General features: G+C 45.9%; 1 protein-coding gene across 8 annotated transcripts in view; it reads left to right on the forward strand.

The window, feature by feature from the left end:
• The window catches only part of WNK2 (WNK lysine deficient protein kinase 2), a 173,757-nt gene that overhangs the window by 33,616 nt on the left and 125,337 nt on the right, over positions 1–14,804 (forward strand). For all 8 annotated transcript variants that reach the window (XR_014063274.1, XM_081523622.1, XM_081523595.1 and 5 more), the window contains exons 3-5: positions 9,386–9,558; positions 9,791–10,011; positions 13,513–13,670. Coding sequence is in view for 7 of the 8 variants with exons in the window: in XM_081523622.1 (XP_081379748.1) it covers positions 9,386–9,558; positions 9,791–10,011; positions 13,513–13,670 (552 nt within the window). In the remaining variant the exon portion in view is untranslated. The remainder of the gene's footprint in view (positions 1–9,385; positions 9,559–9,790; positions 10,012–13,512; positions 13,671–14,804) is intronic.

The following is a 14,804-nucleotide window of genomic DNA, read 5'->3' on the forward strand; positions in this document are numbered from 1 at the left end:
TTACATATAATGAAACACAGATCTCAAGTGTATACATGATGAGCTTTGACATATGCGTGGGAAGGTGTAACCTTTGTCTTCAGTTACAATGTAGAATGTTTCTGTCACACCCTCATTCCCCACCCCACTACCCCCCCATCCTTCTCACACACCACCCCCAGCCCCCCGCCCAGGTTCTCAGCTTCTGCATTTCCCCTTATCCAAGAGGCAAGCCCTTGTTGAGTTTTGCCTTCTCTGGAGTTTAGGAGATATTAGGAGTGGAGCTGGGCTTCCCTGGGGGCTCAGTGGTAAAGAATCTACTTGCCAATGCAGGAGACGCAGGTTTGATCCCTGGTCCGGGAAGATCCCTGGAGAAGGAAATGGCAATCCATTCCAGTATTCTTGTGGGGGAAATCTCACGGACAGAGGAGCCAGATAGGCTATAGTTCATAGGGTTGCAGAGTCGGACACGACTTAGCAACTGAACAACAACAACAAAGTTGAAGGGGAGTGGCTGGATCTAGAGCAGGGGTGAACCTGCCAAGGGCTCTCTGAGGCTTGTACCAGCTTGTGTTTCCAACAGCTATGTGCCCAGAGAGCTCAGCTGCTCTCGGATGCCCAGTGGTTGGAATGATCCGTCTTTTTATTTTAGCCCTTCTGGTGGGTGTGAAGTGGTATCTTGTGGTTTTAATTGACATTTTTCTGGTGACTCATGGTGCTTTACACATTTTCATGTACTTATTGGCCTTTTCTGCATCTTCTTTTGTGACTTTTCTGTTCATGTCTTTATTGTTGAGGTATGGGAGTCCTATCTATATTCTGGATGTAACTCCATGTCAAATGCACCTATTGAGAATATGTTGGTGACTTACTCTCTAAAACAAAGTATCGCTTTTAATGAGCAGAACATGTTTCCATGTTTTTGTCTTGGTGAAATGGTAACTTTTTTGTGTTTATTGTTTCATTGGGTTACAGAATATCTTATTCTTAAAATACAGAGCTTTAATTTGCAAAAGCTCTTCCTTGATTGTTTCTATTTAAATAGAAGCTGCTCTTATTTATTTGTGTCAAGCTCTTGGATTTTTATGAGGACATGAACTAGATTTGGGGGGAAGTTGCTTTTGTGCCTGAATTGCTTGTTTTTCTGGAATCAGTCTTGGTGTGTCTCTGCTTTGTTGGTGATTATTCTGTCCAGTCCCACTTGTACCTGGAGTGTCTGATGACGGTGTGTTGAGGTGGGCCCGGTGGGCGGGAGAATGCCTAATGGGTACCATTTGGGATAGAATTCCTTAACTAGCTAATCTTGTCATGACCCTAGGGCCCTTCTCTTCTTGTGGATTGGTTGGAGTCTGGCTTGATGTCCTCTGGGGTCTTTCAAAGGACCTGAGAGGTCTTGGGCTGTGTTTTCTTTTTTTTTTCAGCTTTGATTTCTTCATTGAAATGTATCCATTTCTGTCTTCCTAGACATGTCTGTCTTCAAAAACTTGATGGTTTGTGTTCATTTGTATTTATGTTTCCTTCTGAGAGTTCTCCTGGTGGGAGGGTGAAGGGTGGGCTTTGTAGGCTGATTGGGCTGTGATGGAGGTGACACTGGGGGCACCTGTTCAGGCTTGGGGAGAAGGCTGTGCTGGGGCCTCTAGGGGTACGATTCACCCATGAGGTGAAGTGGAAAACAGCAGAACTCTTGGAGTTGTTCTGAGTGCTCTCTGGTGGGCATCCATTGGAGGGATTTAAGAAGGGAAGGGCCAGGATCTAGGCTGCAGAGGAGGGATGAGACAGGTGGCCAGGTTGGTGGTAGCTTGGGATCTGGGCAATGCTGGAGCAGATGGATCAAGGGCAAGGAAGGTGCTTGGTGTGTGGGAATGTGCTGCGGGAGTCCGTGTCTTCCTCCCAGGATGTGGCTGGGCATGCTTATGGGTGACACCCCAGAGGTGCCTCCCCGTACTGTGATGGCGGGGTCGTAGTTCCCTACCTAACCTTGAGGTCCCAGCTCAGTCCTCAAGGGGTAGGTGTTCCCAGGCCCCAGGGAGTGTGTGTTCTGTGTCCTCTAGCTTTGATGCAGATGTGCCTGGGACTCTGCTGTTCTTCTCTGCCCCTCATGTCATTGTTTCCTTGTTTTCTGGTTGTCATCTGCTGTGGTTGTGGACATGTCCTCAAAGCTATGTGTAAATTAGAAGTAAACAGATGCTTCTTTCTTTTAATAATACTCAGTAAGTGGGTGTGGAGGCAGCAAGGTTTCAGAGGGTTTTTTTCTGTTTTTAATTTCGATATAGTTGCTTTAAAATGTTGTATTAGTTTCTGCTGTGCGATGAGGTGAACTGACTATATGTATACATATATTCCCTCTGTCTTGGCCCTCCCCCACCCATCCCACCCATCTGCTGCTGCTGCTGCTAAGTTGCTTCATTCGTGTCCGACTCTGTGCGACCCCATAGACAGCAGCCCACCAGGCTCTCTCATCCCTGGGATTCTCCAGGCAAGAATACTGGAGTGGGTTGCCATTTCCTTCTCCAGTGCATGAAAGGGAAAAGTGAAAGTGAAGCCGCTCAGTTGTGTCCGACTCTTTGCGACCCCATGGACTGCAGCCTACCAGGCTCCTCCGTCCGTGGGATTTTCCAGGCAAGAGTACTGGAGTGGGGTGCCATTGCCTTCTCCTCCCACCTGTCTAGGTCACCACAGAACACCGAACTGAGCTCCCTGCACTCTACAGTAGGTTCCCACTAGCAATATATATGTCAATCTCAATCTCCCAATTCAACCCACTCCCACTTCCCCTCCGCCCCCCAGGTCCACAAAGATTCTCTACGTCTTTATCTCTATTCCTGCCCTGCAGATAGGTTCATCTGTCCTGTTTTGCTGGATTTCACATATATGTGTTGATATACAGTATTTGTTTTTCTCTTTCTGATGTACATCACTCTATATGACAGATTCTAGGTCCATCCACATCTCTACAAACGACCCAGTTTTGTTCCTTTTTATGGCGGAGTAGTATTCCATTGTATGTATGTACCACATTGTCTTCTCTTTTTTTCTTGGCCACACCATGGGGAGTGTGGGGTTTTAGTTCCCCAAGCAGGGATCGAACCCATGCCCCCTACAGTGGCAGCATGGAATCCTAACCACTGGACTACCAGGGAATTCCCCTGTACCACATGTTCTATATCCATTCTTCTGTGATGGATGCTTAAGTTGCTTCCATGTCCTGGCTATTATAACTAGTGCTGCAATGAACATTGGGGTGCCATGTGTCTTTAAATTATGGTTTTCTCAGGGTATATGCCCAGTAGTGGGACTGCTGAATCATCTGGTAGTTCTGTTTTCAGTGTTTTTAAGGAACCTCCATACTGCTCTCCACAGTGGTTGTATCAATTTACATTTCCATGAAGAGTGCAAGAGGGTTCCCTTTTCTCCATACCCTCTCAAGCATTTATTGTTCGTAGGTTTTTGATGATGGCCATTCTGACAAGTGTGAGGGAATACCTCATTGTGGTTTTGACCTGCACTTCTCTAAAAATTAGTGATGTTGACCATCTTTTCATATGCTTCTTGACCATCTCTATGTTTTCTTTGGAGGAATGTCTATTTAGGTCTTCCAGCAGTTTTTTGATTGGATTGTTTCTTTATGTTGAGCTGTGTGAGCTGTTTGTATATTTTAGAGATTAATCCCTTGTCAGTTGCTTCATTTACAAATATTTTCTCCCATTCTGGGAGTTGTCTTTTTGTCTTGTTTATGATTTCCTTTGCTTTGCAAAAGCTTTTAAGTTTAATTAGGTCCTATTTGTCTATTTTTGTTTTTATTTTCATTAGTAAAGGAAGTGAGTCAAAAAGGGTGTTGCTGGGATTTATGTCAAAGAGTGTTCTTCCTAGTTTTCTTCTAAGAGTTTTATAGTATCTGGCCTTAAGTGTAGGTCTTTCATCTATGTTGAGTTTATTTTTGTGTATGGTGTTACGGAGTGTTCTAATTTCATCCATTTACATGTAGCTGTCCAGTTTTCCTAGCACCACTTATTGAAGAGACTGTCTTTTCTTCATTGTATATTCTTGCCTCTTTTGTCATAGATTAGGTGACCATAGGTGTGTGGGTTTATCTCTGGGCTTTCTGTCCTATATTATTGATCTACATTTCTGTTTTTGTTTCAGTACCATACTGTCTTGATGACTGGAGCTGTGTGGTATAGTTTGAAGTCACGGAACCTGATTTCTTCAGCTCTGTTTCTCTTAAGATTGCTTCGGCTCTTTGGGATCTTTTATATTTCCATATAAATTGTAAAATTTTTTGTTCTAATTCTGTGAAAAATGCCATTGGTAATTTGATAGGGATTGCATTGAATCTGTAGATTGCTTTGGGTGGTATAATCATTTTCACAGCATTGATTCTTCTAATCCAAGAGCATGGTATATCTCTCCATTTGTTTGTGTCATCTTTAATTTCTTTTATCAGTGTCATATAGATTTCTGAGTATAGGTCTTGTATCTCCTTAGGTAGGTTTATTCTTAGATATTTTATTCTTTTTGTTGCAATGGTAAATGGGAGTGTCCTTGATATTTCTTTCTCAACTTTTGTTGTCAGAGTATAGTAATGCAAGAGATTTCTGTACGTTAATTTTGTGTCCTGCAACTTTACCAAATGCTTTGATTAGCTAAAGTAGTTTTCTACTGACATCTTTAGAATTTTCTATGTATAGTATCTTGTCATTTACATACAGTGTCAGTTTTACGTCTTCTCTTCCAGTTTGAATTCCTTTTATTTCTTTTTCTTCATAGCTAGGACTTCCAAAACTATGTTGAATAATAGTGGTGAGAGTGGACATTCTTACTCAGTCTGTTTCTGATGTTAGAGGAAATGCATTTAGTTTTTCACCACTGAGAATATTTGCTGTTGGTTTGTCATATACGGCCTTTATTATGTTGACGTAGGTTCCTGCTTTGCCCATTTTCTGGAGAGATCTTATCATGAATGGATATTGAATTTTGTTAAAAGCTTTTTCTGTCTCTATTGAAATGATCTGTTTTTATTCTTTAATTTGTTGATAAGGGTTATTGCACTGATTGGTTTATGTATATTGAAGAACCCTGGGATAAATCCCACTTGATCATAGTGTATGATCCTTTTTGTGTGTTCTTGGATGCTGCTTGCTAGTATTTTGTTGAAAAACTTTGCCTCTATGTTCATTAGTGATATTTGTAATTTTCTAATTTTGTGCTTTTTTTGGTCTGGTTTTGGTATCAGGGTGATGGTGGCCTTGTAGAATGAGCTTGGGAGTGTTCCTTTCTGTGCAGTTTTTTGAAAGAGTTTGAGAAGAGTGGGTGTTAGATCTTCTCTAAATGTTTGATAGAATTTGCTTGTGGAGCCATCTGGTCCTGGATTTTGTTTGTCAGAAGATTTTTAATTGGAGTTTCAATTTCATTACTTGTAATTGATCTGTTTAAAACAATTTTTTATTTCTTCTTGATTCAGTCTTGGGAGATTGTACCTTTCTAAGAATTTGGCCATTTCTTCCAGGTTGTCCATTTTATTGGCTTATAGTTGCTTGTATAGTCTCTTATAGAGAAGGAAATGGCAATCCACTCCAGTATTCTTGCCAGGAGAATCCCATGGACAGAAGAGCTTGGTAGGCTATAGTCCATGGAGTCACAAGAGTTGGATACGACTTAGCGACTAAACCACCACCATAGTCTCTTATGATCCTTTGTATTTCTGTGGTATTAATTGTAATTTCTCCTTTTTCGTTTCTAATTTTATTGACTTGAATCCTCTCCCTTTTTTTTCTTGATGAATCTGACCAACAATTTATCAGTTTTGTTTCTTTTCAAAGAACCAGCTTTTAGTGTCATTGATTTTTGCTGTTATTTCATTCCTTTCTATTTCATTTATTTCTCTTTGATTTTTATGATTTCTTTCCTTCTATTAACTTTGGGTTTTATTTGTTCTTTTTTCTCTAGTTGCTTTAGGTATGAGGTTGTTTATTTGATGTTTTTCTTGTTTCTTGAGATAGGATTGAATTACTAAACTTTTCTCTTAAAACTGCTTTTGCTGCATCCCATAGATTTTGAGTTGTCTTTTATTTCTAGGTATTTTTACAATTTTCTCTTTGATTTCTTCAGTGATGTCTTAGTTACTTAGTAGCATATTATTTAGCCTCCATGTGTTTGTGCTTTTTACAGTTTTTTTTCCTATAATTGATTTCTAATCTCATAGCATTGTGGTTGGAAAAGGTGGTTAATATGATTTTAATTTTCTTAAATTTACTGAGACTTGATTTATGACCTAAGATGTGATCTACTGAAGAATTTTCTGTGTGCGTTTGAGAAGAATGTGTATTCTGTTGCTTTTGGATGGAATATCCTCTAAGTATCAATTAAGTCTATCTGGTCTGTTGTGTCATTTAAAGTTTGTGTTTCCTAATTTATTTTCTGTCTAGATGATCTGTCCATTGGTATAAGTGGGGTGTTAAATCCACCCACTATAATTGTATTACTGTTGATTTCTCCTTTTATTGCTGTTAACATTTGCCATATGTTTTGAGGTGCACCTATGTTGGGTGCATAAGTATTTACAGTTGTTATATCTTCTTCTTGGATTGATCCCTTGATCATTATGTAGTGTTCTTCCTTGTCTCTTGTAATAGTCTTTATTTTATTTTAAAGTCTAGTTTATCTAATTGCTACTCCAGCTTTCTTTTGATACCCATTTGCATAGAATACCTTCTTCCATCCCCTCACTTTCAGTCTGTACATGTCTCTAGGTCTGAAGTGGGTCACATGTAGACAGCATGTATACAGGTCTTGTTTTTGTATGCATTTAGCCAGTCTTTTGGTTGGAGCATTTAATCCATTTACATTTAAGACAATTATTGATATATATATTCCTATTGCCATTTTCTAATTGTTTTGGGTTTGTTTTTATAGGTCTTTTTCTTCCCTTTTGTTTCCTAGAGAAATTCCTTTAGCATTTGTTGTAAAGCTGGTTTGGAAGTGCTGAATTCTCTTAGCTTTTGCTTGTCTGTAGTGCTTTTGATTTTTCCATCAAATCTGAACCAGATCCTTGCTGGCTAGAATCATCTTACTTGTAGGTTTTTCCCATTCATCATTTTAAATGTATCTTGCCACTCCCTTCTGGCCTACAGAGTTTCTGCTGCAAAATCAGCTGATAAACTTTTGGGGATTCCCTTGTGTGTTATTTTTTGCTCTCCCCTTGTTGCTTTTAATATTTTCTTTGAATTCAATTTTTGTTAGTTTGATTAAGATGTGTTTCAGTGTGATTCTCATTGGGTTTATCTCCTTGAGTAGGGAAGTCTCTGTGCTTCCTAGACTTGGGTGGCTATTTCCTTTCTCATGTTGAGGAAGTTTTCGACCAATCTCTTCAAATATTTTCTCAGATCCTTTCTCTTTTCTTCTTCCGAGATCTCTATAATTTGAATGTTGTTGTGTTCGGTGATGTCCCAGAGGTCTGTGAGACTGTCCTCATTTCTTCTCATTCTTTTTTCTTTATTCTGCTCCTCAGTAGTTATTTCCAGCATTTGATCTTCCAGATTACTTATTCATTCTTCTGTATCAGTTATTTTGCATTGATTCCTTCCAGTGTATTTTTCATTTCAGTTGTTGTGTTCATCACTGTGTATTCTTTAGTTCTTCTGGGTCCTTGTTAAACATTTCTTGTATTTTCTTGATCCATGCCTCCATTCTATTTCTGAGATTTTGGATCATCTTTACTATCATTCTTCTGAATTCTTTTTCAGATTGGTTGCCTGTTTCCTCTTCATTTATTTGGTACAGTTTTTACCTTGCTCCTTCACCTGTAACATATTTTTTTTTGTCATCCCATTGTTTTTGATGGGCAGGGCTGTGTTCCTGTCTTGCTGGTTGCTTGACCTGATCAGTTCAACACTGGAGTTTGCAGACGGTTGAGTGGAGCTGTGTGTTGGTGCTGAGATGAGGACCTCTGGGAGACCTCACACTGACTAATTTCCCTGTGACCTGAAGTTCTCTGTTAATTCAGCAGCTTGGACTTGGCACTACCACCGCAGGAGCTCAGGTCCAACCCCTGGCCTGGGAACTAAGGCCCAGTAAGCCTTAAAGTGCAGCACAAAGAAAAAAAAAAGCAAGCAGCAAGCAGAAAAGAACAGAACAATACCAAACAATAAAGTAAGATAAGATTAGGAAAGTAAAAATTATATATTAGTGAAATAACTCTAAAAATTAAACAAGAAGACAAAACAGAACGATAACAGCAAAAAAAAAAAAAAAAGCAAAAGAAAGAAAATAAAGCAATTTAAAAATTAATTAGAAAAGGAATACAAATAAAAGATAAAGACATAAAAATAGGACTTCCCTGGCGGTCCAATGGCTAAGACTCTATGCTCCCATTGCAGAGAGCCTGAGTTCGATCCCTGTTTGGGGAACTAGATCCCACATGCCACGACTAAAAATTCTTCCTGCTGCAAGGAAGGTCACAGATCTCGCTTTTGCATGACACAGCTAAGACCCAGCACAGCCAAATAAATAAATAAAAATAAATAATTGTTGAGAAAAAAATAAATAAAATATTCTTCATGCCTCCTCTTCCAGTGTTCTTCCTTCTATTGTAAGCTACGCCTACCCCTGTCTCCCCAGTAGACCCTCCAAGACTTCTAGATAGGTCTCTGGACCTGCTTTGTCAGCCTCATGTCTCCATGTGTTCGGCTCACTAGCATCTGTTCCTGAAGCTGGCCTAGAGCACACATGCCATGTAGGCCAACTGGGGCGTAGGCCTCCACTGGTGTGCCCATAGGGGCTGGTGCAGCCAGGGGAGAGGCCTTAGAGGCGGGTGGCATCTGGCTTGCCTGCACCTGCATGGCCAGAGGAAGCCCTGTGAGGGGCGGGACTTGGGCTGCCAGTACTGTGTGGCTGGAAGAGGCCTTCGTGGGTGTGAGGGCTCAGGACTGGGATCCACACAGCTGGAAGAGGCATGGGGGCTGGACTCAGGCTCAAGATGCAGGTGTCTGGAAGAGGCCTGGAGTGGTGGGGGGACCGGGTGGTCTTAGGCCTGAGATCTGTGCAGCCGGAGGGGGCCCCAGTGGGTGGTGGGGCTTTCAAGCCCTTGCTGAGCTTCTTGAGCAGGGAGAAGCTAATTTGAAATCGATGAGGTATCAGGGTCTGATGTTCCAGAAGTTGGAGAACCGTGAGCAGTTGTGCTGGCTTCCTGAATCAGAGGCCTGCTCTGCTCTCTGTGGGTAAAGAGGGGAAGGACTTGGGACTGGGTCAGATTTCCCTCGACCCCAGACGTCTAGTCCTTTCCTCCTGCTGTGCTGTGTGTTAAGAGCCGAGAGAGCGGCCTGGCAGAGTCCTGGCCCCGGCTCCCTGGAAGGCCTCTGCCTGACGCTGTGCCAAGTGTCCCCCTCAGTCCGTGTGTGTTTCTCTCTAGGACCGGAAGCTCACCAAACTGGAGAGGCAGCGGTTCAAGGAGGAGGCTGAGATGCTGAAGGGCCTGCAGCACCCCAACATTGTGCGCTTCTATGACTTCTGGGAGTCCAGTGCCAGGGGGAAGCGGTGCATCGTGCTGGTGACCGAACTGATGACCTCGGGGACACTGAAGACGTGAGCATGCTACCCACCCAGCCCATCGGGGCCTTGGGGTGGGCTTGGCCTGGGGCTCAAGAGTTGCAATGGCTGAGGCCCCAGGCCTGTGTCTTCCTGGGGTGGTCCTGGCTGGGGTGGCCAGTGGCCCTTTCTCATTAGTGCCCCTGTTTGGGGAATAAATACACAGCCCTCAGCAACTGGGGGCCCCTTCCCCACACGAGCCGTGGGTGAGCCACACCCCCACCTGCAGGTATCTGAAGCGGTTCAAGGTGATGAAGCCCAAGGTTCTACGTAGCTGGTGCCGGCAGATCCTGAAGGGCCTGCTGTTCCTGCACACCAGGACGCCCCCCATCATCCACCGGGACCTCAAGTGTGACAACATCTTTATCACTGGGCCCACAGGGTCTGTGAAGATCGGCGACTTGGGCCTGGCCACCCTCAAGAGAGCGTCCTTTGCTAAAAGTGTGATAGGTAAGCCCATCTTGTCTCTTCATGCCCCTGTGCTTCAGGGCACCTCCCCACCCCCCCGGGATCACCATCCTGCAAGTGCTGGCTCTGCTGCCTGTGCCCCCTGTGCCTGGCTGCAGCCCTGGATGCCCTGTGTGTGAGTCCCTTAGCTGTGTCCCTTGGGTGCTGAGGCTGACTGGCACCCAAGGGCCTGTGGACACTAAGGGTACTTGGGTGCAGGAAAGGGCTCTGGAGGACAGAAGAATGTGGGGACTTTGTGGTCAGTGAGGCTGGAGCTGCCTTCAGTGGACTGAGGGTGGGGAGCGTGCCCCAGACCCCAAGAGCCACAGAGGGAATCTTTGGGGTAGTTTGGGGCATGGAGTGAGCATGAAGGGCGTGGGGGCTGAGGGATTTCATGTGGACGGCAGTTTGCTGGCTATTACTGCCTCTGCATTTCTTACCCTCCTCAGAGAAGTTCCTCTGTGGCTGTGGCTGTCGTGAGGACATGGTCTGCAGTTCATGCCAGCCCCATGTGGGGTTGTGCTTCGGTTCTGCACATAGCAGGCACTGTGTGTCCACCAGAGCTGGGGGGAGCCCTTCCTGGGTTTTGCAAAGAATGTGCTTGAAGGGGCTGTGGGGCAGCCATTTATAGGGTGCAGGATGTCTGGAAAATGCCAGTGAGCTGCAGGGTCAGGTGGCTGTAGTGTATGGCTCTGGAAGCTTGTATCAGGTAAGATTTGGAGAGACTCTCCTCCATGCCATGATGTGATGGCTTCTTCCCACATAAGCGAGATGAGAGGGTGATTAGGGCTTGGCAAGTTCATGGTTTTGTTGTATGGTTGGAGACAGAACTTGACCTGTTTGTGGAAAATGGAACTGCTGGCAATCTGGAAACTTCTCTGGAAGGCTAGTGGTTTTGGGATGTGACAACATCTGGGACAAGGTAGCCACCAGGTGTCCTGTGGATGTGAGGCCTCTGGCCTCCAGCTGAATGGGGGAGCTGAGTGGTGACACAAGGGTTGACTCAGGCCTCAGTTCCCTATCTGTGAAATGCGTAGAGCAGGCGAGGGCCTGGCTGTGGGACCCAGGGGTTTGGGGGATACACCACCAAGCCTCTGAGCTACCAGAGGTGTCCAGGCAGGCTTTGCAGATTTGGCCTTGGAAGTCAGGGCTTCTTTGACAGCTCTTTTTCCTCTTGGAAATGGACTTTCCAGTTGCTGAGTGATGTGGTGGGGTGAGATGAAGCCTGCATGTTTCTGGAGGCACATTGAGCCCCACACAGTGTCTGGCTCCACGAGGTTCCCTGATCACCCCACATTTTGCTCAGCTGGAGCCCTCGAAGCTCTACGCTCATTGTAAATGGAGGCTGGTCAGCACATCTAAACAGGTGGTGGGCACCAGGGCCCTGTCCCCAGCAAGGGGCCTCAGCTGAGTGAGGGGTCTGTGGTCAGGTGAAGGATCCCCCAGGCCTGTGAATGAGGCTTTTCCCTCCTTGCTGTGTCCGGGGTACCTATAGGGCAGTTGATACTGTGGACCCATTCTAGGTGCAGCTGTCAGAGAGGTTTTGTGCAGATAAGACGTGGTTTGAGATATCTGGCAGTGGCGGCCTCCCAGAGGCTCCCCATGACCCTCGTGGGGTTTGTCCGTGAGGGCCACTGGAATCTGATGCCGTCATGCTGTGCTCTCACTGCGTTTGTGTTGGCCGGGCCCTGAGTAGGTGGAGGTGAAGTGGGCACAGTCCTTCCTGCAGGTGTTCACAGCCATGGAGGCTGGGACTTGGGGGATGCAGAGCTGTGGGGCTTAGGAGGCATGCCCAGAGGTCCGTGGACACATGTGTGTATGGGTGCCAGCATACACACATTCTTCTTAACATTTAGATTTAAACAGCTGTAAGGAAAGAGAAAAAAAAGTTCGGTGTCCGTGGCCCAAGTACAAGTGCAAAATTGGCATCTCCCACCATCCCACCTTGGAGCTGGGCCCCACACACACCCACTGTCCACTCTACTCCCACAAAGTCAGAACATCTTGGGTCTTTGGGGTATTTCTCACAAAGCAGCATTTCTGGTTCCCAAGGGTCTCAGAAGAGACTGAGCTGAGTGATCAGGAGTCCTGAACAGGTAAGTCGGGTCCTCTCTGAGCCGGCTTTGCTCCCAGCTGCTTGCCACCAGCCCTGAGGCTCCCCTCTCTTATCCTTGTAGATGGACATGGCCAAATGCCAAAATTTTCAGTATTATCTTATGGTTCAAAAACCCAAAAGGATGAAAAACTGCCAGTGCAAGGGCCCTTGAACTCCAGTTCTCTCTCTAAATTCATCATTATTTCTGATGGAATCTTCCAGAATTCTTTATGCATATGTGTAATTCAACTTAACGTAGATTCTTGTGTTTTCCATTTTTCACCCAAACTGTTAACTTTTTTTTTGTAAATGTATAGTACATCTTAAGTTGAAATTATGGGTAAAGGAGAAAAAATTAAAATCACCCTTAATCTATCTGCATGCCAGATACCCCCAAACCTCTTGCTTTTTAACACACTAGTTTGTACTGTTTTACATCTGCTTTTTTAAAAAAAACTGGAACATTTTGAGAATCTTCCAAGGTCAACAAAGATGGAGAAGTTGAAATTAAAAGCAGTCTTATTGAAATTGATGGCCCCGTTTCTTTGCATTCAGCTTTACAGACGCTCAGTTGGACCTTTTTTTTTTAAATAAAAAGTTTGTGATTTTTAAAGCAAATATTTGTTACAGAAAAATTAAAAACACCAAACTAAAGGAAAAGGCCATAACCCCACCTTCTAGATGAGTCATTTTGGGCTGTGCTTATTGTTTTATATGGGATGGTCAGCATGCATGTACAATCATATATTTTGCTTATTTTACTCAGCCTATGTGAGTCTATCATGTCCTTAAAAATTCAGAGTAAGCTTTGTTTTAAAATCTCTTGTGCTTAGAATGATGGGCAGTTCTCACCATAACATGTTGCTGTGCCTGCCAGATGATTGGCACCTGCCCAGCTGCCGCCAGGCAGCCATCTTTAGTGAAGAGGATCACTGTGCTGACTGATGCTCTGCCTGTCTAGGGACATGGGGGCCTTTCTGGGCTTTTACAATTTACGTAGCTCTGTGGTGACCCCAAGTTTTTGTCTGCTCTGGGTTATCCAGGCCTGTAGCCAGGAGGGATATGCTCAGACTTCTGCCTCCTCAAAGAGAGGCACCTCTGTCATTTCTGGCACAGACCCTGTCTCCTGGGAAGTAATAGTCTCCCAGCTCTGTGATCAGGGGATGGTGCTATAAACTGATCCATCCTAGAATTGGGAGGGTATGGGGGGCTGGGGATTTGGGGGAACTTCTATCAGTAAAGCAGAATCCTGTTTGAATCCTGGATTCTAGAACCAATGGCAAGGAGCATGGGGGCAGGGCCCGTCCTGGCTGGTAGATGGGGGAGGAGGTGCAGGACTCTGATGAGAGGCCCAGGGGAGTCCGGGGCCCAGTGACCACTGACCCTGCGTCTTCTGCTCCTGGGTGCAGGTACCCCCGAGTTCATGGCACCAGAGATGTACGAGGAGCACTACGATGAGTCCGTGGACGTGTACGCCTTTGGGATGTGCATGTTGGAGATGGCCACCTCGGAGTACCCCTACTCGGAGTGCCAGAATGCCGCCCAGATCTACAGGAAGGTCACCTGTGTGAGTCCACCGGCCACTGTGATGGGTTGGCTGTTTGTCCCACATTGAGCTCTGTGTGCTTTGTAAAATCCTCACAGGAGCCGTGTGAGGAAGGGAAGGAAGCCATTTTACAGATGGAGAATTAGAGGACTAGTAGGGGGTCTCCTAGCTTCCATGGAGTAGCAGCAGCTGTAACGTGGGCTGTGGGTGGACCCTGGAGCCTTCACTGGGGCCTCAGGCAGCGCTGTGGGACTGGAGCACCAAAGGGGCCTCTCCAGGAGGCCCAGGCCACCTGGCCCCTCCTCTGTGCCACCTGGAGGCTGCTGGCTTTCCCATCTTCTTGCATGTCTCTAGACTTTGATCAGATGGTTTCAGCTCTGAAAACAGCATCTTGTCCTCCCTCTATGGCCGTCCTGCTGGGTGGGGAATGCAACAGGAGCATCCAGCCCAGGGCAGCAGGGGCTGTGCCTTTTCTGGGCCCTGGTGCCTCACTGTCCATCTGTACCTGCAGGCACCAGGCCTTGCTGCCCGAGTGCTGGCTGCCTCTCCCCAACCCCAGCCACTCCCGCCCCCTCCCTGAAGCCTCCTCACTTCTGCAGAAGCGTGAGGCGCCATGGCTCTTGGAACCCCAGAGCACCTGCCCTTATCCCGCCCTCTACTTTGAGCTCTCCCCTCAGGTCACAGCTTGTGTCTGTCCTTTGAGTCTTCATTTTCAGTTATCTATCAGTCATTTTTTTCACTCTAAGCGCCTCCTGTGTGCTGCTGAGGGTGCAAGGTAGAAAGAGAGAACCCTTGGTTAGTGGCACTAGTGGCTGTGGGTCAGATACCCACAGAGGTGTGCAGCTCCCCAGAGGTGCTGACCAGAGAGGTGACCCATCGGCCATGGGCAGTGGTCCTCCGGGGGGACAGGGAGGGACTCAAGGGAGGTTCATTGCCAGGCCTTGGAGGAGCGCTGGGGCCCAGGGTGCAGGTGGAGCTGCTGCTGACCTTGGTCCTGGTTGCGTGTGTGGATGGGTGGTGGTTCCTCTGCTGGGCTTGGGGAGACAGGGACTGAGTCTCCTGACCACATACTCCTTAGCCACCTGGGTTCTTTCAGCAGCACCTCTGCCCCCCATTTAGGCCCAGGGAAACAAGACACTGGTCAGAGTCCCAAGG

Source organism: Giraffa tippelskirchi, chromosome 1, assembly GCF_054371585.1.
Source record: "Giraffa tippelskirchi isolate mGirTip1 chromosome 1, T2T-mGirTip1v1.2.pri, whole genome shotgun sequence".
Taxonomy (NCBI): Eukaryota; Metazoa; Chordata; class Mammalia; order Artiodactyla; family Giraffidae; genus Giraffa; species Giraffa tippelskirchi.